This window comes from Colletotrichum phormii, assembly GCF_030913505.1.
Source record: "Colletotrichum phormii strain CBS 102054 chromosome Unknown BDP81scaffold_1, whole genome shotgun sequence".
NCBI lineage: Eukaryota > Fungi > Ascomycota > Sordariomycetes > Glomerellales > Glomerellaceae > Colletotrichum > Colletotrichum phormii.
The window spans coordinates 261,114-286,667 of NW_026851443.1; the positions used below are offsets into that span (position 1 = coordinate 261,114).

The 25,554-nt window shown below is 54.6% G+C and overlaps 6 protein-coding genes across 6 annotated transcripts; 3 read left to right on the plus strand and 3 right to left on the minus strand.

The window, feature by feature from the left end:
- Positions 1-70: 70 nt before the first annotated feature.
- BDP81DRAFT_456322 (palmitoyltransferase PFA3) lies at positions 71-1,753 on the plus strand (the record flags this gene model as incomplete). The annotated part of the gene is made up of 3 exons (XM_060593151.1): positions 71-218; positions 304-1,361; positions 1,463-1,753. 3 exons carry the CDS (start codon positions 71-73, stop codon positions 1,751-1,753), a joined length of 1,497 nt encoding a protein of 498 aa, XP_060451261.1.
- Positions 1,754-12,820: 11,067 nt separating this feature from the next.
- On the minus strand, positions 12,821-13,816 carry BDP81DRAFT_412250 (uncharacterized protein). The gene has a single exon (XM_060589198.1). It carries the CDS (start codon positions 13,476-13,478, stop codon positions 12,897-12,899), a length of 582 nt encoding a protein of 193 aa, XP_060451262.1. The 5' UTR covers positions 13,479-13,816; the 3' UTR covers positions 12,821-12,896.
- BDP81DRAFT_1043 (uncharacterized protein) lies at positions 13,796-14,735 on the minus strand. Its single transcript, XM_060581406.1, has one exon. The coding sequence runs from the start codon at positions 14,439-14,441 to the stop codon at positions 13,917-13,919; it is 525 nt and encodes a 174-aa protein (XP_060451263.1). The 5' UTR covers positions 14,442-14,735; the 3' UTR covers positions 13,796-13,916.
- Positions 14,736-19,352: 4,617 nt separating this feature from the next.
- On the minus strand, positions 19,353-20,257 carry BDP81DRAFT_1052 (uncharacterized protein). Its single transcript, XM_060581417.1, has one exon. It carries the CDS (start codon positions 20,176-20,178, stop codon positions 19,540-19,542), a length of 639 nt encoding a protein of 212 aa, XP_060451264.1. The 5' UTR covers positions 20,179-20,257; the 3' UTR covers positions 19,353-19,539.
- Positions 20,258-21,165: 908 nt separating this feature from the next.
- On the plus strand, positions 21,166-22,054 carry BDP81DRAFT_1064 (uncharacterized protein). The gene has a single exon (XM_060581429.1). It carries the CDS (start codon positions 21,353-21,355, stop codon positions 21,890-21,892), a length of 540 nt encoding a protein of 179 aa, XP_060451265.1. The 5' UTR covers positions 21,166-21,352; the 3' UTR covers positions 21,893-22,054.
- A 1,572-nt stretch (positions 22,055-23,626) lies between these two features.
- On the plus strand, positions 23,627-24,147 carry BDP81DRAFT_401352 (uncharacterized protein; the record flags this gene model as incomplete). The annotated part of the gene is made up of 2 exons (XM_060588804.1): positions 23,627-24,001; positions 24,057-24,147. Exons 1-2 carry the CDS (start codon positions 23,859-23,861, stop codon positions 24,145-24,147), a joined length of 234 nt encoding a protein of 77 aa, XP_060451266.1. The 5' UTR covers positions 23,627-23,858.
- Positions 24,148-25,554: the final 1,407 nt, after the last annotated feature.

Sequence of the window (25,554 nt, forward strand, 5' to 3'; positions counted from 1 at the left end):
CTCTCTCTCTCTCTTTTCCCTTTCGAGTGAATGGATGGATCTTGCTCGTCCACAACCGTCCTCCGAAATCATGTCTCGTCGCTGGGCGCGAAAGCTTGAACGCTGCTGTTGCACTTTCGCGACCTACATCCCTCTGCTCTTCGTCTATGGCTTGACCACCTGGGCCGTCTGGGTGGATGTCACCATCGGGTCCCTGCCTTCCAAAGCTTCGTGGCTCGGTAAGTTAGCTGTTCTGGTCCGCCGATGATGATGATGCCCGCCCGCCCGCCCGCCCGCCGCTTTCTAACGATGCATCTGTAGCAGGCTCCGCGTCTTCCGCAGGCGCCATCCTCCTCTACGGCCTGCTCAACTGGTCCTACACCACCGCCGTCTTCACGAGTCCCGGGAGCACGACCAACGATAATGGCTACAGTACGCTACCGACCGAGGCACCCCCCGCCGCCACCTCCTTCACCGTCAAGTCCAACGGCGAGCTCCGATTCTGCAAAAAGTGCCAGGCGAGGAAACCGGACCGCGCCCATCACTGCTCGACCTGTCGCCGCTGCGTCTTGAAAATGGATCACCACTGCCCTTGGCTCGCGACCTGCATCGGCCTGAAGAACCACAAGGCGTTCCTGCTATTCCTCATCTACACGACGCTCTTCTGCTTCTACAGCTTCTTTGTCTCCGGCAGCTGGGTGTACATGGAGGTCATCAACAACACGACGTACGTGGAGACGCTGATGCCCATCAACTACGTTATCCTCAGCGTCATCGCCGGCATCATCGGCATCGTGGTCGGCGCCTTCACGGGATGGCACATTTTGCTCGCGAGCAGGGGCCAGACGACAATCGAGTGCCTGGAGAAGACGCGGTACCTCTCGCCGCTGAAGAAGCAAATGAAGCACCAATTCGTCGCCCAGCACAACGGCGAGGGTATCCCCTTACCCGCCTACGGCCAACAGCTCCTCGACATCCACGCAAACGCACTCCCGGGCATCACGCGACCCGAAGAAGGCGAAGAATACCGCGGCGGTCATCACCATCAGGGCGGAGGCTCCTCGAGACCCGGCACGCACCAGTCGTACGAAGAGATGGAGCGCGAGCGCGCGAAAAAGCGCTACGAAGAGTACCTCGACGAGCAGGACTCTGAGAAGCTCCCCAACGCATTCGATCTCGGCGCGAAACGGAACCTCCTGCACCTCTTCGGCCCGAAACCCCTGTTCTGGTTCGTCCCCGTCTGCAACACCACCGGCGACGGCTGGGCCTGGGAAGCCAGTCCCACCTGGCTGGCCGCCCGCGAGCGTCTCGCCAGGGAACGTCAGGAACAGCGCGCGCGCGAGATCAACGCCGGCTGGGGCACCGACGAACCCCTGACTTTTGTGCGCGAGGCCCCGCCGCAACCGCCGACGAAGCCCGACGGCGCGGGCCGACACTACCTCACCTCGCCCCCTCCCCCCCCTCCGCCAACGGTTCGCGTAAGACGCCTTCCAAGGCCGACCGGGTCCTGGGCCGCGATCCGAACTTGTACGCCGACGGGTTCCAGGAGTCGATGCCCATGCGGAAGCTCAGCCCGCGCGGGCGGGCGCTCGAGGACGAGCTGGACGACTGCGACCTCGACATGGAGGATCCGGCGGCGGCGGAGCACCGCGCGCTGAATCTCGTTACCAATGGTGGGTGGGGACGCAGCGGTGCTAGCGGGTTGTTGAGGAAGCATAGCCCGTCGTCGCCGTCGTTTAGGGACCAGCCTGAGAACGATGATGATGTGGATTGAGATGGTGGAGGAGCACAAGATGCAAAGAGAGAGTGAGAGGAACACCTTTTCAAAATAGGGGCAAGAGAGAAAGAGAGAGCGTTTTAGAAAGTGATATCCAGAAAGCGTAATCTTCTGTCAGCAGGGACTCTGGAGGTCACTAGGGTTTTTTAGAAAGTGTACAACGCATTTCATGTACGGCTTTTTTTGTTTCTATTTCACAAGTCTACGGTTGAAAGGGGGGTTAAAACTCGGAACTCCTCCAAGGGATGGGGAAGTTCTTGAGATGTATCATTGACGCCTTTTCTTCTTCTTTTTCCCTTCCTTCTTCAAGTCCTTTTCTCAACCAAGTCCAAGATGGTGTTTTGGGTGTTTCTGGGTTTCCTGATGGGGGATTGGGAGGTTTCTCTCTTCCCCTCTCTGCTAGGAACGGATAATGATGTTTGGTAGCACTTGTGCGGAATTGAAATCTCTTCATCCATCATCGGAGTGCGACTGGGTTCTCTTCCGTCCTATGGTGTGAAAACTAATATATTGGTATATTGGAACCCTAATCTCTGTCTCAAGCGCGTCACACGACAGCCATGTTATTGGGCTGTTTTGCGGTGCAGGCTTGGACAACATCTACTGAGAAAGGCACCGGTGACAAAGCTACTCAGTTCGAACCTTATGGGAGAGTTTCCAGGCTGATGCAAAGGATTTGGCTCGGTATTTGTCAAAGGTCTCTCAACCGGCTTTAAGGAGTTCAACTGAGCTACACATGAGAGTATCCCACGCTAGGCTAGGGGAAATCCCACCATGCATTTCAAAAACGACTTGGTAGTTTATAGCACGGTTGTTCCGCACGTGAAGGAAGGTTTCTAGAGGCGTTTGTAGTATTCGTCTGCTGCTGTTGAGTCTAGTAGATATGCCGAGTCACATACCATAGCCCAGTGGCTTTATGATTTTGTCGACGGCGATATCCCGAGTTTACACGCAAGCGTAACGAAACCCACTGGTTCTAACCAAGGCAGACTGATGGCGTTGTTCGCGCGGATGAGGCGGTGATGATCGTCGAGGGTATAATGCGGACAGGTTCCCTTTGGCGGATTCGCCGGGTGTTCTGGAGACTCTGGGCCTTTCTCGCGCTTCAGGTCTCTCTATTCAGTGATTGTAGAAGCTGTTGGTCGATTGTGACATCATTCTTGAGTTCCCTTCAGGGACGTGTGATTTCTGTGGTACAGCCCGAGTTGTACGCCTGTTTGTTACTGCCAGATCTATTCTTGCCTCCATTCAAGAGTAGTCGTTTGCGGATCGCGACGGCTGGTGTTTACGCGAGAAACTACCTCAATATCGATACGGGTCGATACCAGAATGGGCATTTGCTCAAGGGGTGAAGAGAGGTGAAGTCTCTGACCATGGATTACTGGGGATTTTTCACGGATTCGGCGTCGAACAATGACGAGCCATAGAAGACGACAGGACCCTTCGCGAGGAGTTCCCCCATTAAATGATCGTCAGAGCCGTCACCGGCATCTACACTACAATACTCGACGTCCGGCATGTCGAGTATCTGGGCTTTCCTAAAAAGTTTATTAGCGACGACATTGATCTCCCCGTGCCACGGGAACGTGATGGCAGTACGTGCTTTTCGCGGTAGACCTACTTTGTGCACCACTATGCGATCCGACAATGACTGCTGGACTCTGGCGAGACTAAAAGTGACGGGGCTTCCTTTTGTCTACTGAGCTTCCAGGAGTAGAGACTACGGAAAAGACATCACTTCTAGGGGCTTTGGGGCTTTGACAACATCTTAGGAGCTTTGACAACACGCTTCATGGATCTGTCGATTTTACCTCCTCGAGCCGGACAGAGAGTCGTCAGCTTTAGTTACTTTCGGCATTGCTACCAGGGCCTTCACCGCTCTACATTCACCTCGCAAATATCCTCTCGCTTGTTTGTCACAGTGATATCCAAGCCTGCCATGAGAGGCTTGCTCAAAAGAGATTCTTCTCCGCAGACAGGGAGGGGCGATTACCAAAAAGACACATCTCTGTCCTGGGTTACTACCCTCGTCCAACCTACGAGTTTCTCATGTCTGGGTATCATGGTCGAATCTCATGAGCCCCATCAGAATCAGGGCATCCTTTAACTTGCTATTGAAGAACAGCCTTGAGAATTTCGTATTTCTTCCCTCCTGTCCGCAAACTGCTGTAGACTGGTTGCTGATGACCATGGTCTCCGAGCGGACGCCAGGCCATCTACGGACTTCATATAAAGAGCACAGTCTGACCACCAAACTTACGCTCTTCACCAGCCATCGACCAAGCCGGGGAATTTAGCGAAGTTTGTGGCGTGCTGGAGCCGAACACACATCCTGGGATTGTCTTGCTTTCGCTGGAGTGCCCCGACATCAGTGCGCAGCACGCCAATCTGGTCTTCCTTACGCCGGGCGTATTCTTGGAACTTCGCCTTCTGGAGTTCGATGCACTCTACGGTACTTCTCGTGCGAGTTGGATGCCTCACGACAGACGTCGGCGTCGAGGGCCTTGATCTAGAACTTCGCAGATTAGCCACATAGCCAGGAGCGTATAACCGGCGTGGGCTAGTAATCGAGATCAGCCTTACTTGCTCCCTCGACCGTCCACGATCTCTCGTAGTCTGTCAGGTATTCTTAGGAGTATACGTATTGACGGGAGGGCATGCAGTGGGAAAGAACTTTCTCTGCGTCCCAATCAGTGACACCCACGGTCCTTATCCTCTCGCCTGAGCACCTCGGCGGCGCCGCTTGGAAGGCGTACATATCACGCCTCAAGTCACACGCCCACATAGACGTGCGCGTAGTAGACGAAGCCCATCTGATCTTCGACTCACAGACGGGCAGCGGCTTCCGCCCATGGATGCTGGACCGCTCACAGCTGAGATTTGTCCCCGGCGGATCTTTATCACGGCCAACCCCCCCCCCCCCCCAGCATGACGACTTCCTCCGGGACTACCAAAATCGTCCTAACCCGGTCATCGTGCGAAGCTACTGAATGTACGCCGGTCGGCAATGAGACCGATCTGATAAAGCGTCACGACTTCAGAGATGCTTCGCTTGCCGCGATGCATGCAAAGAAGACCGGAGGATTTATGGTTGGGGTTCTTCTAGAGCTACGTGAGATCAGAAAGGAGTTTCATTACTGCTAGCCGAGGCTGTAGCATGAACAAGAAGCTTCGTAGATCGGTCACCTCTCCTCCCACCCACAGAGAGAAGGTAGCAGCTTGAGCTCCTCTCAGCTCTTCCGCATAGCTTTTGTCACCATTGAGAAGGATATAGCTAGCTCTACACTTGAGGGTTTGCCGGACCGGTGTAGTCTCCAAGAAGGGCAACCACATTAGGGAAGGTTTGATTACCATGACGGTGGCTCATTGACCTCGTTCGACATACGGCATGCTCTGTCTACCTTGCATACACCTCTCACAAACTTGAGTGAGGCCGGTACGTCTTTTATATTGCCAGGAATAAGCACCCTTGAGACTCGCGTGCTTCTTACTCCAGTCCTGTGACACATCGTGAATTGGTAATCACCACAAGTGAGTATCCTCATTCAAGATCTAGGACGGAATGTCCTTCAGGGCCTTTGCCAATTTGTGACATACTAAGGTGAATATCTCGAGACGAAAAGTCCGTGACTATACCTGAGGAGGAAGACATAACGCCGCTGCCCCGTACATATACGTCCGTGGTACCTGCCATCGTGGTTGATTGACAATTGACGGCGGTGTTGAGTAGGCAGGCGTTGCAGAAGGGGTGGAACAAGATGTCAGCCGCATGTAGGGATGAGACGAAGCAACGAGATGAGAAAGTAGTTGGAACGAGGCTGGAGAAGGTAAGCCTAGTGATTGTCAGTTGTATCTCCCTAGGCATCTAGAGGCCTCCCTTGTCCGCCTAGTATTCAATGGAGTATCAGTATCAAAGGGAGGCGGAGAGTGCGAAATACAATCCTATACGTCTGCCAAAGACTTATCAAGTAGCCATATACTCATTTTACATCCAAAGGCAGACAGGACCAAATGAGGGACTGTCGGCTTATCAGCAACACTTGGAAACTGGGATTAATGGTATACGTAGAGGGAGTCTGTATTTCTGAGAAGAAACCTTGTAGGAGTTTATCAGTGCGGGAAGCCCCTCGAAGACGTGGTTTCTACCATTTTTTTGCGAGGCAGACTCTCTACAAATGCCATTCATCAAGGCTCTGTAAATTCCACCATCTAGTCTCAGAGACTTCGATTCAGCAGAAGACCTCAATCTCAGGCTGATCAGATCTTATTTGTGTACTTAACAAGCCCAATCGAAGCTGACATCTACACACCGGCCATGCGGAATATAGACGCTCAGGTACTCGCTGGCGAGGATATCTCTCGCTGTTCTTGCCCAGGCTCAGGTACAGCATCATATTACCTTGATACACATTTTTCGTACGCAAGCCTGTTGGGGTGTTCATATTCAAGTAGGACCATATTAACAAGTACGAAGTTGTCTAATCTTGGACATGCTCAAGCTTAGCACATAGGATACAACAACGAGCCGCTCACCACACTTGTTGAATGTAACAGATGCCTCCATTCAAGGGGTTCATGATTGACCTCCGTACACTGCGGCTTGACCAGAGCCAGTGACAGGTCGAGCAACTCGTACAGCCGCGTCACAGGTTGACTCGGAGCAACGGCAATCGGACATCGCAGCTCCCCTGAAACACCGAAGTCGTTGCCTTCTCTGATCTTCATCCATTCAAAAGGCAAATCAGGCATCGACGGCTTCGTAGTCATAAACATAACACATCAGTATGCGAGAATGCCCCCTTACCGGACTGTCTTACACCAAAGCAAGTTTACTCAGTGCATCGCAGACAAATCATAGGTCCACCATGACGTGAAGTCCGCGCCGTGAAACTCTCTCGAATCACACCTTGAGCTATTGTATCCAGACGGAGTGTCTATGTCGACGAGCAGACAGTCGATGATGTCTTCCGATCGGCGCCGTTCCATCCGTTATCTTTCACATACTTCGCATCGAGTTCCACAAAAAGCAAAGCCCAAAAGACAAGAAACCCTCGCCATGGCAATCCGGCTATTGCAACCTGACCGAAGTATCAAAAGGGCCAATTCGAGTCAACCATCTCGTTTCCATCTTACAACTCCCGCAAGGATCAAACTCGGTCTTTGAGGTCTAGACCGGGTCTGGGTTTTTTTTCTTTTTCCACTGCTCCCCCCTTCTAAAAGAAGAAAGTAAAAATACTCCGAGGACAAACTTCTGCCATCCGATCCAAAAAGGAAACATGACCCTTTTTTGCAATTTACAAACCAACAGTTTCAGGGACGAACTAGCCTGGTCTTCTTGATAAACCCCAACTATCCCAAAACTCCATGGAACTTCAATGACCCATTGATCCCCGTCAGGAAAATCCCCCAATTGAGCCTACATGAACACCCTCTGATCTTTCCATCAAACCCAAACGTCCGTCGATATTCTTATTCCGTTAGCCACACATCATCAATCCAAGCCCCCCGTGCCCACTCCAACTCGTCATCAAAAGAATGCCCCGAAAACCCACATCGTCGACCGTTGACCCAAAGAAACTCTCAAAGACATTAATAACTCTCAAACATATCCCCCTTTTTTCGCTTCTACTTCTCTCGCCCTCCACCAAAAGACAAACCCCGTTCCGCACCCCCGGTATCACTCATACACGCCAACATCCGCCCCTCCTCCAACATCGTGGGCTCCACATCCCGTCGATGAGCGTAACCACAGCAGGCCATCGAACCGAGCAACTACACGCAAAAAAAACAAACCTCAACCCATGATCCCAGTCCAGTCCGCTTCCCTCACCTCCCCATGATCCCTCATCCCCACTAGACTCATTGCCGATGGGAGAGTAGAGACCTCCATCTACACAAGACTCCGTTTAATCTCCCCTATTCGTCGTCGTCGCTCAAACGAAACACGCCAACGCGTCAACTTACGTAGGCAAACTTGCGTGTTGGAATTGTGTCTTCCCGCCCCCTCAGATATTGCGCATTTTCTCACTGATGGCGATGCCACGGCTCGAGACATGCTACTCACTGAGACAATTGGACATGAAAATCAAACTCGAGTCGGCCGCCGGGTCTTACACCAGCGTTCGAACGGAAGCTATCCCCATCAGAATAACGGCCGAAAGCGCCATGAACCTCTACATCTCAAGTCCCCTTCAGATATACAGCATCCCGGCAGGAACATCCGTCCATGCCAGCCGCGCGGCCAAGGATACTATGCGACATCTCATCTCCTCCGCATCTCGTCAATATCGCTCGGCAACGGCATTTGGGGATGTCAGAAAACCTTAGCAAACCCGGCTATCAACGTAGGGAGCAATGGCAAGGTTAGGAAATGCAAGATTAAGCGCACCGAATACATTAATCGCCCGAGTCTATTCCTCTCTAATGTCCCCCTCTGTTGCCTCGAATGCGGATCTCAACGCTACAGATCAATGTCGAAATCTCTAGGGAAAGCTAGATAAGCTGTAAAGACAGATAGATACGCGAACTTTTTGGTGGTAATCAGAAATTCAGACACCTCTGTAGTAGCATTGCTGAGCCACCTCGGCTTGCTCAATTCACATGCGCGTTTCCTCAAGCTACGCCATTTACCACACATGGAAACTCCCAGTCTCTAAGACGACGAGGATAGACGGGTGTGTATCGATCTGGGCAGAATCCAATCTCTATCTCGGACCATGAGGGAGCGGTGACTCCATCTAGCATCTTCCAACTAAAAACCCAAAACGCACCAAGAGCCATGCGTTCAACGGCCTCCCACGCGAGCTCATGGAGCTCCATGATCCACCACCTGTCTCCTCTGTCCCCTCTATGTCCCCCCAACCATATCAGACATCATGTCACGTCCTTCCCAGCAAACTTCGCCCTCGAAGGTTGCCCATGATCTCCACTTTGGAACGACGCACCCCCCAAGCTCCATGCGTCAACGGGGGAAACGGTCCCTCTCCCTCCCCGAGCCTCAACCACAACTCCGCCGAGACAACTCGAGTCAAATCAGACAGAAACAGTAGACGACCCCACGAGGAGCACATTGGACTCTACTAACTACACAATCCAACAAAGACGAATTCCCTCTCGCAAACTCCAAGAAAGAACCGTCCACGGCGTCCAAACCAGTCCCCCGCCCCTTCCCACTTATTTTCCAAATACCCACACGAGCTCCCCATTGCTCCACAACGTATCCCCATACCGGTGAACATGCCCCCTAGCCGACATCTCACACACACATACACTATCCGTACGAAGTACACTATCCCACTCTGTCTCTGCGTCTCTTACTTCCGAGCCTTCTCCCAGCCTGTGTGCCTATGTATCCATCTCTCGGCCGTTGGGATGACTCGACGGGGCCTCTGTCTCTCTCTCTTACAATGTTCAACCTCGATGGCGCCATCAACCGCCTGATCGTCCAACCCATGCCTCATCTCTATCCGTCTCGCGGCCGCTGCCTTTTGCCTGTCATATTCTCCCCCCCCTCGTTTGTGATTTCACGCCTGTCTGACTCGGAAAAGAATATCTACACGCCACGGAGACACAAGGTTGATCCCCAGACAGACAGGACTAACACGCGCGTAACGGCTGGCTCAACAGGTCGCAGGTCACAAAAAAGGCTCACATCATCAACCCGTAAATCCTAATGCCACCCGCTGATCCTCTGACGCGCCCGTTGGCAGGAAACGCAACATGATATCTGAAATCCAAAAGTCTTACTCACTGGCCCCTAGACTAAAAGAATGAGCAACTACCGCCACCCTGCAAGCATCTACAAGCATCAGATATCAAGTTCCTCAAAGTCTCATGGTCTTTTCCCCAGGATGCTCGGCAAACATCCGGGCTATCAATATCCTTCCCCAGTCATCGTCGTCAAAGACCATCATCATCCCACACACATATCTACACACCCTCCTCTATGCTAGGCAGATCCAGATATCCACGCTCTAAAAAAAAAACATTGACACCATTCCCGATAAGGCAGCACTTGGACATCAAATAGCTTCAAGCTCAAGCTTCAACCCTCAACCCACCATAAACAAGGGACCATCAGTATCACATACATCAGTGACATTTGTGACTTTCAAGATACTTCTTCTACGTTGTCTACATTCACGATACATCCCCCATCAACTCCCACTAGAACCGCACCCCTCCCAGCAGCTCCAGCCAACAAAACTTCCGAGCTCCGAGTGACTCTCAATCTTCCTATTGCGACCTCACCCGCATGCCTCTGACCTTGCCTTGACCTCACCTCACATGAACCTCACCTCACTCTTTGCCGAAGGAGAGGCAAAAAGGCAACCATGTTCCGTTCCTGTACGTCGCCCAAAGAGCCGGCAGCATGCTCGAAAACCCTACAGCTTCAACCAAACCATCAGGACTTCCTCCTGCGATCCTGTGCTGTACTCTGCATCTGCATCTGTACCTGTACCACCGAAAACCCCCCTTCCTTCTTTCCCTCCGCAATAACGCCGCCGCCGCCCTATTCCCACGTGAATCCCGGCACGAAGCATCTGTAGAACACCGGGCTATCCGTGCACCCATAAGCAGCGGACCGGGGGGGGGGGGATAGAGGGATGCTCCTCTCCTGCGTTGTAAACTTGCCGGCGAGGCGGCGGCGGCGAACGGGGTGCGGTCGACGGACGAGGGTCCGGAAAGAGAGGTTCACCCAATCCATCTGCCGAGCATACACAGTACTCCGTAGTGTAGGTAGAAGAGCGGCCCCCCCGGCCTCTCCCACCCCATGTCATCAAACCCCTGTCCAACCGGTCCAGAAACCCCATGCCAACGGTCCCAAGGGCCCCCAGACGGCCCCGACGCCATTCTCTCTCTCTCAAGGTGAGCAGTCAGGTGTAACCTTCTCACCGACATATCCCTCACCTGTCGTCCAACGTCGACTCATATCGAAGCTTACCCTCCTCCTCTTTCCATCGCCCGCTGTCAACCATCCCAAAAACAAAAAAAAGTTGTCATCCTGCCTCGATTAGACGCGTCCGCGCGCCGTTCCTCGGCAAGTCTTGCCAAACGGCTGCCTCTCCAATACCTAAACCCCCCATAACAGTCCATTGGCACCATCACTACCACCCCCCCCCCTGCTCGATAACGGCGCTGTGTAACCGTTGCTACAACAAAAGCTGACGAAAGCACTAGGGGAAACCGTTCGCTAAAGAAGGACCAGCCCGCAGAACCCTCGTCGCCCCTTGCTCATGACCCCCCCGGCCTGCATCTACCCTCCATCAGGAAGCTCTCCAAGCTGGGTGGTCTTTTTCTGCAGCTTTGCCCTCACCAAAAGCTTCCCGCGGCCACTGGTCCGGCTGCCTCCCCTTTTTCTCATCAGCACGTATTCCCCTAAATGGTTTCTTGCGTATCCGTTACTTCGTTATCTTTAGTGCTTCTCTTCCCGTTGACAAATGTCCGTGCCTTCCTGCGGCCTACCGTCATTATTCCCGCCGTGTAATCAGGCAAGCTCACCACGCGGCACGTGTCGTTGAAGAAAGAAGTAGCACTAGGGAGGGAGGGAGGGAGGGAGGGAGGGAGGGATGCTCCGCGCTCCGCACCGCCGGGCCTCGATGCAACTCTCACATCAGAAGTGAGGCTCTGCATGAGTAGGAATGCAGTGCATGCCTGCCTTGCTGCTCCGCTCCCGATGGACTTTGTAATGAATCTGTTCGGCAGCATCCCATCCCGCTCCTTTTTGTTCTGCCAATGACATGCTCACGTGAACAATGCAATCCATCATCGCCAGGGGGGGTGCTTTTGTCGATGAGGTGGCTGGAGGGTGAAGGGGCCGGAAGTTTCCCAATGATGGCAACATGCCCTCTCCAAAAGGAGATAGATAGGGGCACCAACATCCAGGCGGTCGGTGTCGATCGAGACCACCGCGCGATCCCGGTACCCGATGTACATGGCCCCTGAGAGGGGAAAACCCCCAGTGTCGAGCAGGAGAGTCCCGCCGCTCATCGCGTAGTCTTGCCGGGACGCGCCATATCGAAGGTTCTCTATTCCCGGCAGCTGTTGTTGTTGTTGTTATTGTTGTTGTTGTTGTGGGTGGCACTTCCGCTGCCTTCGCCGTCCGCCCACGCTTCGGGGTTGGTCAAAACCATGGCCCACGAAATGGTCCGCCATGGGCGATCGCAGTCGTGTAACGATCAAACGGCCTTTTCAGCAGTGTGACTGCAACGCTGCCAACAGCAAATGGTACCGAAACCCGCCCTTCTCTCTCTGCTACTGACCTGGCGTCCAACGAGTGTCAGATCTGACCTGTCTCAAAAAACCAACACGCATCAGGGAAAAGAAAAGACATCGAAACCAGAGACAATAAGAAAACAAAGCGACGGGTCAGCTCTCACCCGTTTTGTGACGTGGCAGTCCGCACCCCGACGCCTTTCTTGATGAACCATGAGCATTATCAGCAGGCTGTCTCGACACAGGTACTGATACGCGAGCATGCCAGATGCAGACCGCCGCAGATTCCCCCATGCGTCGCTGCCTGCTCAACCGACGCTCACTCACCTGGTCAGGATGAGCAAAAGGGAAAAGCTGCATAGTCGGTTCCATCTTCTGATGACCTCGCCTGGGTTACCAAAAAAAAAAAGGTGTTGAAGACACAGGATTAGCATATGACAGCTCATAAACCACCATCCACGAGGGGGCCAAATCCCCCCATCCTTTGCTGACATGCGTGAGGCAGACAAGATGCGATATGCTGTGTAGCTGGATCAGCCAATTCGCTTATGAAGAGGGATGGGGTCCCTGCTTTCGGCTTGAAGCCACCTAGACTGAAAGAGAAGGCATCCTCAGGTGACTAGGCACATTGGCTCAGGAGAACATCGTCTCGAGGCCACTCCGCAATCACTTTTCGTCAACACGAGACGCGGGGGCCATGCGGGTTGGTGGCTCAAGGAGCGGTGGTTTGAGCTGACAGCTCAGGTCGTACAAGCATGAGGAAAGCACCGCGTGATTCGGTGAAGAGTGCGGATTGTCGTCCGCCTCACCGACGTGCACTGAAACCTGCCCTCTAATCCCCCCCCCCCCCCCCGGTCTTTTGGTACGTAGGAAAGACGGCCAGGGCACGGCAATAGCGCAGGCTAGAATGAGATCAATAGCGTAATCAGCAAAAGGGGATCCCGTGACGCTGGTGTACATCTGCAGGCTGCACGAGGTGAAGAAAGCAGTAAGGCGGAGGATTGTCAGACAGGGTGGGAGGGAACGTCGGTGAGCCGGCGGCGTGAGAGAGGCGTAGCAAACAGCTTTCGCTGCAGACACGGCGCAAGGTGGCTTCTCCATGCAAGCAGCCGTTGCATCGTAGAAACAAGACCTGAGCCACCATGAGACGCGTTCCGCAGCGGACCAGGCAATAAGTCGTGATCATCAGCGACCGCATCGGGACAGCTGCACATTCCAAGACTGACCGGCGTAGCAACGTGTCTCTGAAGCCCCTCTCAGGCTTACTACGGCACCAAGTTTCCAACCGCCTCCTCTTCTCGTTTGCGAATGTCCCCTCTGTCGAGAAAGAAACGACAAAAATGACATGTCGCAAAGCTCCAAAAGGCACCTTGGCCGCCAGCGAAGCAACGTTGAGGAGGGGCCGGCCCGGGTAGGGTGTTGAGTGGTGCGAGCCGACTACCGACCTCCGTATATGGACGCCGGAGACCCTGGCCTGAGTTGCCTGATCCGGAGACTCGTGCGGCATGGAATATTGGTTGAGGGCGGAGGGGTGCGCCTTGCGGTTGGAACAGACGGACTCTACCGGATTCAGGGGCCCGGTCTATCTATGTAGGCAGGCTGCTGCAGCGTGGCAACTGACGAGACGAAACCTCTTGATTCGGCGGCCGGTGTTCTCTTCTCATCAGAGGCGCGACGGCGGCAGGCAATGAGTTCTAGGTGCGAATAATTGTAGTGGTGGCGGGAGAGGCCGTCAGAGCTAGACTGGTGGTGTAGTCGGAGGCGTGCACGTGAGGCCATCGTGAAGTTCCCACTCGGCGCCACGGCGGCGGCCGGCAGCTCCATTTTCCCCGGCCGTCTACGGTCCAGGCCGGCGCCCGGTGCAAATAACAATCCGTTCGACGGAACCACAATGGAGGAACGAGGATTTGGGGGCGTCAAAACATATGCTGGGGACTGGGTCTTCTCAGTGTCCCATCCTTACGAGGTGGCTGCATAGCTCGAGGGCGGACGCCACATAATCGTGGACTGGGGACGAGCAGTCGGCTGGTTGCAGCCAGTTTCCGCATGGCCCAAGAGGGAGGAAGTGCACCTTGCAATCTGTCAGCGTCGTTTTTGGGCCGCCTCGTCCTGCAATTGCAGACTGAAGCCGGCGTTTGAGACGTGATTGACTCTGGAGTGGGATCGTACGGTTTCCTCTATTGCGATCATCTCCACAGCAAGGGTTGGCTCTCTCCGAGATGAGTGCTCGGAGAAGCTCAATGGTGCGTGCGTGCAGCGAAAGGTAATGTACACCACGCAGGCGCGTATGGGATAGGTGTCCATCCATGCCTTTAGAACGGCCATGCCATCCCATACTGCCCTCCGTCAATCTTGCTGTGTTGCGCTGGGACACGCGGGGAAACGGGCTACGTTGCCCGGTATATCCAGACAGCCAGGATCGGGCAGCCACAACACAACAGCACGGAGTTTTGAAAGCTCGCTTCCGCATCGTGGTATATCGAATTCAAGGGCGGCCTTTTCCCAGTGTTAACGTGTCTATATCAGCAAATGCCCCCCTCACGGTACGGCGAGGCGAGCTGTTGTAGCAATGGGCCACGACAAGCATGGAAAGCACCCATGGTCCATCGTGATTCCGCAGCTGTGCGACGAATAAGTGAGCCATGCTAAACTCGGAACACGTCTGCCTGGCCGACCCGTGGAGCTCGACCAAAGGGTTGATTGACGAGAGTTTACTGAGCACACAACGCTTATCCTAGAGGATTGACTCGCTCGGCCGTGCCCGAATACACACCCCCCGGGCGACTTCGTCTGAAGGTAAGGCCGTTTATCGTTAGCGGGCAGCAAGGCACCGCAAATCGAAGGAATTAGTACCAATTTCGAGAGAGATGGATGTGTGTGACTTTACCTTTGCCTGGCGTCAAGCAACCACTCTTCATGTAGGTACTCTGACAGACCGATGCAGTCTCATGAGAGAAAGATCAGATGCGGGATGATACAGCCGACAAGCTGCTTAGGTCAGAACCGTTGTGGATGGTAACATAACTCGACGACAACGAAACTGGAGGAATCTCAGGTTCAACCCCCAAATCTGGTCATCTCGAGTATTGTGTATCTGCAGTTTGAACCCCACTCGGCACGACAAGAAGCGACAGCGGATTGGAAGCCACCGCACGAGAATAGCAACAGCCGCTCCGCAGTCAGCTCCGCATCGCGCCCCGGTTGTACCTTATCCAACCCAGTGGCTCCTTCGCGATATTGCCCAGGGCCAAGCGCAAGCAGCACCCGGGCTCGTGCAATTCGGGTCAAGCCCTGTCTCGTGGGTTGCAGTCCTCTGTCAGCAAAGGCTGCCCCGTGCCATCCCGGATGCATAGTTGGGAGGGGGGGGGGGGGCCTGTTCATGCTCTCCTCATCAACGTAGTAGCGTAGGGCAAAGTAAGGTGGCATCTCCAAGGAAGACCTTAGAGTACTTCCGTACACAAACACACATCTGACTTTGTGGGGTGGCGGACGAAGACAGCGGCACGCCGCGCACTCAAGCCCTCGTATGGAGCTATCGGGCGAATTCATGTGTGCGCCCTGGATTGCCATGTTTGCTGTCTGCTTGGGGGCAAGGTTGGAAAGAAAAAAATAAAATAAAAAAATACGACGAGAACACGAGTAGCGCCCAACGCTAGCCGCCCTGGGAACTTGGCCTCGAAGAGAGTGTCCACCACGATGCCGCCCGATTCTTCATAGCAGATAACGGCGTTGCGCCGTGAGACGCGGTGGACGGGATCCTCGGCCGCCCCAAATAATTCCCTAGCCGCACGCCAGCCACTCCACACTCCTCAAACATTGCCCGCCTACCCTTTCCAGACGGATGGAGACTGAGAATTTGGAGAAAATGGAGACGGGAATTTCGCTGAAGAGGTGGGGGAGCGTCTTGTGGAGTGGAGGATTTGGGGCCACTCACCTTGAGTTCCCACAATCAATAGTAGAAAAAAGAAAGCTTCAGAAATTCGTCAACGGAGACCAACAAGACGACAAAAGTAACAACGGCAGCCCCGAGGTAAAGGACCGTCTGCGGAGTGATCTGCACCAGCCGACCGGGGTTCGGGCCCGGAGCTGAGGTTCACCGAGTCCCCCAGGTAGCATGGGAGGCATTGAGACGTTGGATGGAAGCCTTCTAGAAGAAGGACTGAACCTTTGGATGGCGTGCTCGTCGTTTGATAGTCGCAAGGAGTTGAACGAGCGGGCTCAGGAACCCGAGACGACCATCAGCAAGGTACTCTGTACGAGTATACGTATGATCTATCGCTCGGGTTCAGGGGACCTGGCTCGCCGTTTCGACTGCGCGGGCATTCTTTTCCCCATCTTCCACGTTCGTGCTGCTTCCGCCGCTTTAGCAGTAGGTAGGCGCACGAGCAACTTGCTGCAATGCCGAGCAACGCGGCCCCTATCGTGAGTCGTGACTGGGATACTCCTGCATCTCTACTGGAGCCACGCGTGATTCTGCCACCATCCGGCGGTGCGAGCGAGGCTGAGGACGAGTAAGAAGGACCTGCGCCCATTTGCTCTCAAGGAACTTCGCTGTTGACACTCTTGTCAAATGCCAGGCACGCGGTGAACAGCCCTCGTTCCGAACAAGCCGCTTCCCAGCTTTCCAGAGTTCCCCGGGCCCAGCTTCATGCTAGCCAACCCACGCCGCGGCGACACGGCTTTTCAACAAGAACAGTGGTCGTAGTCCAAACAACCACCTACTGTCCCTAATGGGGACGGATGCGCGGACACGGCGCGACGCGGCATCGCCTTGTTGTTTATTGAGTCAGTCCACGGTATAGCGCTACTGTTTTATAGCTGACAACGGTTTGCTTGAAGCTATGCCAGCGTAGCCCCGGTTGTTAATATCGTGACAATGTCAAGCATATGCCAGAACCTGGCTTCAGATACCCTTGGCCATAATCAATGTTGCTTAAGCTCCATTTTGGCCCTGCGTTTGCATCGTGTCATTGCGATCGCTAAGGGGCCACCAACTGCACTCTACGTGAGACGCGCATCCGTAGGCGCCACTGACCAGCATCTATTCCTGGAGGCTGGAGAAAACAGTCGCCGTGGATCGTCAGAGTGATGCCAAATGCCTTCACGGAGGTTTCGTCGCTGTTTGTCGGGACTCGGTAGTGCCGTGATGCGCAAGTTCAGGGGTCAATGTCTGAAATTTCCCGCCAGCCCGGCTGCCCGGGTCGCAATATCGAACGGCACAAAGACAGGGTGAGGTGAGACGCAAGCTGGTGGTTCGCGAGCGGGTGCCATCTGTTCTCTCACAAAGGATTCCCGGGGCGCATCCGCGGACGCGCTTTGGCTGTAATTCCAACGCGCGCCGAGAGGAACATATTGGGCTTTTGGCTTTCAAGCGATGAACCATGCCCTACCTCTATGCGAACGGGTTTGGCATCTGGCCCAGAAGCCGGAACACCGGGTTACACGCCCCTTGATTCCTTCACAGGTATCCGCACATTGTACCCATCCGACTAGAATAGAACGCAAACAATGAGACAACAATATCGGCACGATGCGCAGTGAGCGAGGGGTTTGCTTGCTCGGCGCAATAAAAATCTGGGGAAAGTCAGGCACAGCCCAAAGGATCGACCGAACTTTGAGCACAAGGCGCGTGTGTCTGTGCCAGTTCTGACCGCCGTGTCAGTCACGAGCCGTTGCCAAACTACGATGATCATGGAAAGTGCTGAAAAGTTGAAACGACTCCATGGCCATCCTGTTTTCCCAATGCCGGATGGAGCCGTTGAGAGACATCCGTACGGACAGAAGATCAAAGACAGGCAGCTGTTTCCAGTGAGTGATCACAATGTGCTCAATCCCCACAATCTTGATGACCCCTTATTGAGGGTGAGAACTTGCGCCGTGCCACCCATGCCCAGACGCAAAATGATGTGCAGCGAGGTCCATGCGAGTTGATCGAATAGAGTTCGCCCATGGAAAATCAAAGAAGCAAACTCGAAGGACAGGGGCAAATTTGCGCCGAGGTGGCAGATGTGGTGCAAGAAAAGGGGGAAAATTTGGCACGCTGGTGGCTTGCCCCAAACCGAAGAGTGACATTGGCTGCTGCCATGCTGTGAGTGTCAGTACGAAGTAGAACGCCCGAGCAGTCCGAGACGAACTCCGGAGCAACACAGGGGGTTGGTGTTGCGAGCGTTCTGACAGGCTGGTGCCTCATCTCGAGTCCTAATCGGGCAAGTCGTCCAGTCAAGACATTTTGGCGCGTACTTGTATGAAACGTCGTCCATCCTTCCTCCATCCAACGACCCATGCGACCATGCGCCCATCGTACTCCTCAAAGATGGGTTGAATCGAAGGAACAGAATATCGCCGAGACGCATGCATTTTCTAGTCAAAGAACGCCAGCCGCCGAGATTGGTGTCATCTGAGGGCGGCCGATGCTGGCCATCCGCTGCAGTGACTTCGGAGGCTTGTAGCGACCCGCGCGAATGGTGAACCAAGCAGTGCTGCATCGGGATCCACGGTGGTCCTACGAGAGAATGGCGCTCAATCAGATGCTTTGGCGTGTTGTCCTGCAGTGGGTGACTCGACCTCACGAGTGAAGATCCCACGACGAACTTCCAAGATGCCCGCTGTCCGCTGTCGTCCCTGCAGGATCATGCAGCTGGGGTGCTCCCCCCCAGACGATCCTCTTTCTCTGAAATAACGCTACCCGCGTTCTCCGTCGAGCGCGATGAACGTGGTGTCCGATACCATCCGCAGTATCGTCTTGTCCCCCCACAAGCTCTCGTTATCAGAGGCATGACTTGCGTGACAATTAGGTCTAGCTGCATTTCGCAATGTTGGCTTGCAGGCGCAAAGATTACAGTCAATCGTGAACCCCCACAGGAATCTCCTCGTTGTGGTCGCATCGACGACCTTGTGGGCGACGGTATCCTAGAGCGAGAGAAGAAGAGGAAGATGGAGAAAGCCAAATGCAAAGAGAAATGCCCCACTGCCAATGACCTTGCGCATACACCACCGTGTGGTTGAGAAGTCGAAAGTGTCTGAAGGGATCATCCCTCGCCGGAGGCTCAAGCCGGAATGATCTGACAGGGACGGGTTCGTTTGATATTTTTTCGGTAGCTGGACAATGTGAAGGACCTGAGTGTTTGTTTGGTTCTCGCGCACAAGTGTCGCGTCTTACTCTTGCTTTGGTGGCCGAGGCTTGCAAATCGAGCATGGAGAAATTGCAATGTCGTCGAGGATATGGCGGCAACCCCTTGGCCTTGGTGTTGTTTGTTCGGCCAAGGGGGCTTCCAGTGACAGGTCAGCGATCAGAGACATGCGACGAGCCTGCAGGCGGGTGTGTCTGACAAGGTGACGGCGTCGCATCTGAGTGGTGAACGAATCGAGGCGCGGGCAAATTTCCCAAAGACACCAAGGAGACGGTACGGCGGGAGCTGCAGACAAGACGTGCATCGCAATGTCAGTCACATTCGATGTGCGACCAAAGCTGATGCCATTACAAGGCTGGCTGGCTCGAGGGGAGGCATCCGATGGCTTCATTGTGATGTGACAAGAGTTCCTACTGTGTACGGAGTACTGTCAGACTGTCACTGCTCGTGGCAGGCCATGTCCCGCCCTTCGCAGTCCGGAGTAAGCAGACAACGGGCCTTCCCGCAAGTGATGTGCGCGCGAGCTTGCATCCGTACAACGTCGGTCAGATTAAGGAGCATGGCCGATCTCATCAGCGAGGGCCAAAAGCACCACATTCGCTGAACAATGTGTTTGAAGTCGTAGCAATCGCTGTGGGCTCGTCGCTCGCCTCGTCGCCTAGAGGAAAAAAGAGACAGAGAGAGAGAGTACGGATAGCCTGCTGGGGTGGGCAGAATTCTCGAGATGACTCCCCCCGCCTGGCGACCAGGGGAAGCTGAGGGTTGCGCGTGAGACCCAAGGCGTGTGTGTGTGTGTGTGTGTGTGTGTGAGTGTCGCCCAAGGTTACGGTGGCATCCCGATAGGCCGACTGGGTCTTTCTCCAACCAGCCCCTCTCAAGATGGGTGCAGTGATGCATGGGCAAGGTCGTCCCCCGCGCCCATTTCAGTGACTCGAGGGCGTGGATATGCGTAGGTCGTGTATGTGTGTGCGAGCAGCGGGAAATCAGGATGGATGGGATTTGTAGCATGGATGCGTTGGCCAAATGTTGATGGAGGTTGCCTGACGCATGTTGGTGGGACGTTATGCCGGCAGCCATCTGAATCACTGCGTCTGACACTGTTGGGAGCGCGCAGGCGAGGCAGACGACGACCAAGTTTCGAGTAAGAAAAAAAAAAAACCCCCCGCGGCATCACTTTTTTGGGGGCCAACGGAAGACCAGCGAGGGAGCCACAGCATGGTTGAACTGCATGTAGCGTCAGGGTGGGTTGGAGGAACGTTGCAAGTTGAAAGAAGAGGCTATTTCCAGTGTGTTTCCGGAAGAGACCAAGGTCCCGGCCGTACGGCGACACGGTGACGGGATCCAAGATCCAAAGCAACCTAGGATGTATTGGCCAGTGATGGTGATGTCGCGTTGCTTTGCCGTCATGGGTGAAGTCATTGGCACTGGCTTGTTTCTTCCAGCCCGCATGGGGCAGGGCAGGGCATGTTCAAGTTCATGTCGTTGCTTTTTAGTGAGGCTCAGTCGGGAGAAAGCATCGGATCCATGCGATGGATACCCAGCAACTTGCAAGGAAGGAACACCGGGACACTGGACCTTCCATTATCTGTCACTGCCAGACTCTCAAGGTGCGCACAATGCACATATGGACTGGCACTGGGAAGGTAGGCACCGGCCTCCGGGACACCGTGCTTGCTGTCCCTTGGCCGTGCCTGATCGGAACGGCCTCTTTCCCCATGAGGCAAGGGAGCGTTGGGAACCGCGCCGGGAGAGAACAGCCAGGAACCGGGCAACTGCCAACAATGATGTGAGCAAACATTCCGAATCATCGGTCTGGCAGGGCCCCTGGAACAACGTTCAACGTTGAGGGTCAGGATATGCGCCCAAGAGGCACAAGAGGGAAAACCTCAAGCCAACCCGTTGTGACTAACCTAAATGGCGAGTCACAAACATGGGGGGGGGGAGGGGGGGGCAGTTTTCTCTCTTTGGACAGCTGAACCCTGGAACCAACCCCTCTAGATAAGATGAGAGAAGACTTTTGCGAGAAAGCTGATCAGTAAGCCGCATACGAGACTTAGCCTTTGGCAATTATAAGGTAGACTACACGGAAACGGCCGGATACGAAAAGAAACAGCACTATCAAAGAGCCACAGCGAGCAATGAGACGAGAAGCCCGGCTTGGCAACAAGGTTAGGTGGAAACGCTGAGATGGAGGCTGGAGCCCTTTCGTGAGTCCGCCTCAACACACACCGAAACCGACGGATAAGGTTGAATGACAAGGCTTGCCAGGCCAACCATCAAACCATCCGCAACTGGTGGCTCCGTACGGAGTAGAGGGGGACTCGAGGGAGGAAAGAATCGAGACATCCGCACTCGGAGGGAGCCTGTTAAACCCACCCGCGAGATGAAAAGACTGTTGGTCATCATGCTCAATGCGCGCCGATCGTTCAAAGCAAGCCGCACAAGACGACCCTCGGGGCGAGACATGCAAATCCACGACAGATTCGTGGGGTCCGACACGTCTTGTTCTTTTGTTTGCTGTTACGAACAGGCATTGCCTTGCTGCTGGTCCCGTAAGGCAACCGAATCAAAGGCGTTCGGGAACCACTCGGATCCGCCGTCCATCATGCGATGCAGTCAACCAGTGTCTCTGTTTTCTGTCTCTCGGCCGCTTGATTTCCTCCGTCCTAGTCTCTTGGCTTCAATCTCATCTTTCGAGCCTCTCAGATGGGGTGGATTCGGCCCGCGCATGAAACGCCCAGGACTGAAAAAATTGATTCGCAGCAAAATAAAAACATATCAGATTGTCTAGGGTCAGCTGACAGAAAATTGAGATTGCACTGGACGAGACGACTGGACTCGTGTCACCATCGTCGACGTCGGGTAGCCTCCCTCGCCGGTTACGATCAGCAGTCTCCAAAGCTAGCCGACCAGAGCCCTTGTTGGTTCCCTCGAGAGAGTGATATCCTGCGTGGAGAACACACGAGGTCTGAGAGTCGGCAGCAGAGCGAACATAGACACCGCTTTCACTCCCGCCCGCGCAAAACGTGCCAAGGGCTAGCAGGCAGGACTGGAAAGCTTGGCTTTCGCAACGGCGCATGCCAAAAGTGCCTCTAGGTACCTTAACCGGCCGGGCTACGATATGTAAAGGGATGCCGATATCCAGCGCAGTCGCACGCTGAGGACGAGACATGCTGCTATTGTGCCCTGTGTCGGCTGGGTCTGATTTGTCGGGTTTCTCATAGACAGGTACTGTAAAATTAAGGTATGCGCGGGTGCGGTTGTGGTGCTGGGCGGCTGCGGCTGATGATACGAGACGGGCCGGGGGGGAGGAAACGCAACGGTCGTCCTGATCAAAGAAGCACTATACATACTTGTCTGTCTAGGGTATCCGTCCTCCGTACACAGTAGGGCACAGCGCCGAACAAAACCAGACAATGGAATTTCGTACCGACGCTGATGACGGTGTGTGAGCCGTGCAGTCCCTCACAACTCCTGGCATGTCCAAGTTCAAGACTGTAAGTGGCGGGCAAGCGGGCTACGGGCTGCACCCGCGCGACCATGCCTCCAAATTACCTTCCACAAGGCTTGGTACGGCAAGTCGGCATCATGAGGAACGGAGACGTCCCCCAATGTAGCCAGCAAGATGACAGCGTGGCCGAGGTCAAGGCGACCACGGAGCGATCGTCGAACGGTATGAGGTCAACCCACGGCAAACTGGAGTAAACGCGGGTCGACAGCCCGAGACAATGACGGGACTGTAAAATAGGGCAGAAGAAACAAGGAACTCGGAGTTGTTCGTTTTGTTGGTTGGTGCTCGACTCTTTCCAACAAGCCAGCTCCCCGCCGGGTTTGCGGCCATTAACCGGAATTGTTTTCTTTTGCCTCACAGCTAGTCTGCTTTGCTTGCGGGTTTATCCTGCCGTCATGCTTGGCAACGGGCGGATGAAACGGGCTCGTTGCCATCAATCGTGCCATGGACGATACTGTGTACTCTGTGTGTCTGTGTAGCAAAAGAAAGGGTGAGCTGTCTCTATGTGGACCACAAGCCCACAAGCCCATTCATGGATGGAGATTGCTGTACTCCGTACAGACTACGGTACAAAGTACGAATACTCCCGTACTCCGTAGACGAGGGCCGAGGGGGCCGAGGGGGCCGGGGTTGCTTTGTTGGTTGGCAACCGATGAGACTGTATCCGTATCCGCGGGCTCTGGCGCAACTCCATCTCTCCAGGCTCCAGCATTTCCACAACTGCGGTTGGTAGGTTTCGAGTGGCACAGCCTGGCAACTTCCGAGGACATGTGTATCTCCTTGGGGCTTGTCAGTAGCGCCGTGTCAAGACTCAAAAGCCCAGGGGATTAGCACGTGTGTTGTCCATGGTCCATCCCCCACACCAGACATGGCGGCTGGCGGCTGGCGGCTGGCGGCTGGCGGTGCGACGGGGTCACGTCTGAGATGCTCCGTAGCACAAGAAATATCCCCAAAGCAGCCCAAAAATGAAAAGATAGAAAACACTACTCCGTACTGGCGAAGTCAAAGTAGAACACTTGCTCCGCTTAGGGCTGCCCCAGTGGCATGGGGCAAGCGCCGAGCCGCAAAGGGGATACTCGCAATGTGAGACCCCAGACTGCCCAAGCTGCGACAGAGGAGATGAAGATGGCGCGCACCTCAGCTGTCAAGAGCCTGACTCTCCGGTCCATGGGTTGTCCAAGATGGCCCATATGTCACATGGGGGAGGCGTGTGCTTCCAGCAAAGGGAAGAAGGACCAACTTGGCGATGGCGACGTCGTCTGACCATTCCGGCCGTGAGGATTCAACAACTGTTCGGCTCAAGAGCATGATTTCAATCGCATTTGCAGCGGCTGTCGCCCCCAAAATGCCAACAGTTGTGATCTGGAGCGGTCCAAAGGGCGACGGGAAGTGAGGACCGCGCCATTTTCTCGGGCATCATCGCCCCGACTAACACGCCGAAAAGGGTGGTGAAAGACACCCTCGGGCTGGGCCTCTTCCGCTGGCGCGTGGGCAATCTCGTCGGACTCGCTTCTGCTCAAAAAGGAAAAGACTGAAGCTGCGAAGCAACATCGCATAGCATGGCATGGCATGGCGTGGCGCGGGACGGCGTGGATTGGATTGGATTGGGGGCGAGTGATGAGTTCTGAGGTCAAAGACCAGGGTTGACAAATGGATGACCATCCGCAGACCGCAGTCCCTCATGATACCTTCCCATTCCTCTCCCTTTGCCTGGGCCCGACGTGCAAGGTGCATTTGAGCCCATGTGAGCAGCCCTCCCGACAGCGCCGAAGAAACGAGGACGCAAGACAAGTAAGCGCGTGTGGCAGAGTGGTATCCAACTAGACGGGCGGAATGGCTATTTGGACGAGAGCAGGGGGGTTCATGGCCTCGATTCAGAGATACGATATGCCACCCCCTCGTCCCCTACCCTGGCGATTGGGACGAGGGAGAAGAATGGGTGTGCGAGACTGCCAGTGAACTAACTGTACGACTGTGTGTGCGCGTTTTGGCCAAGGGCGAGATGGCAGACGGAGGGATCGGGAGAATAGGATACCTCACGAGGGATAGGGAGGACGGGAGATTTGCTGCCTTGTCGGCATCCGATTTGTCGTGAAAAGAGAGTAAAAGAGCAAGTAGTCAAAAAGTGTGACACTGCCAGCTTTGGGTGAGGCGACCGGGGGGGACGAGGTTGTGTTTGGGAAAGGCCCTCGTGACCCCATTTTGGAAAAATTTTTTAGTAGGGGACGGGAGCAATGGCCCCCCAGAGACAGAGCCCAAGGCCCCAAAATGATTGTTGCGACGCGAGCAAAGACGTTCGGTTTCTCCTTCTCTTGCGTGCCCCCATGCTCCCATGTCGATAGCCCAATGGCTTACCCCTGCTGTCGAGATGGGCAACTTCGGCGGCGCCGTCTCTCGTCTACACAACTTCGTACACTACAGTGCTACACTTGCAAGGCGCGATTCTCAATCTCAAAATCGCAATGGAGGTTGCTGCTTTGGCGGCAACAGTTCACACAGACCAATTGAAGGAAGACACCACACCGCTCGCATCGTACCGCGCCGAGTGGGTGGGAAAGGGACTGCCGTCTCATTCCCATCTCCATCCACGCCGCACGCGGGAAACAACACATAGATTGTTGCTTCCTCTGAAGGCATCTCCCAACCAAGGCGTGATGAAGTCCGACACACAAAAGTAATAAAAGTACGGAGTACATAGGGTCCTTGGTCCTTGGATTCTGGAGCTTAGAGGCGGGAAGGAGGGGTTCTCAGAAGTTAGCGGTTGCTAAATTCGTTCTTCCTGCCGTCGCTACACTAGTCGCAGTACGTACTCCGTTCTTCCTGCTTCCTTCCCATACTCCGTACACATGCTGGGCTTAGGTAGGATGATATCTGTTGCCTTACCTAATCACACGAGACCCACCATTCTCCCTCTCCAAGATTGCAACCTCTCCCAAGTCCCA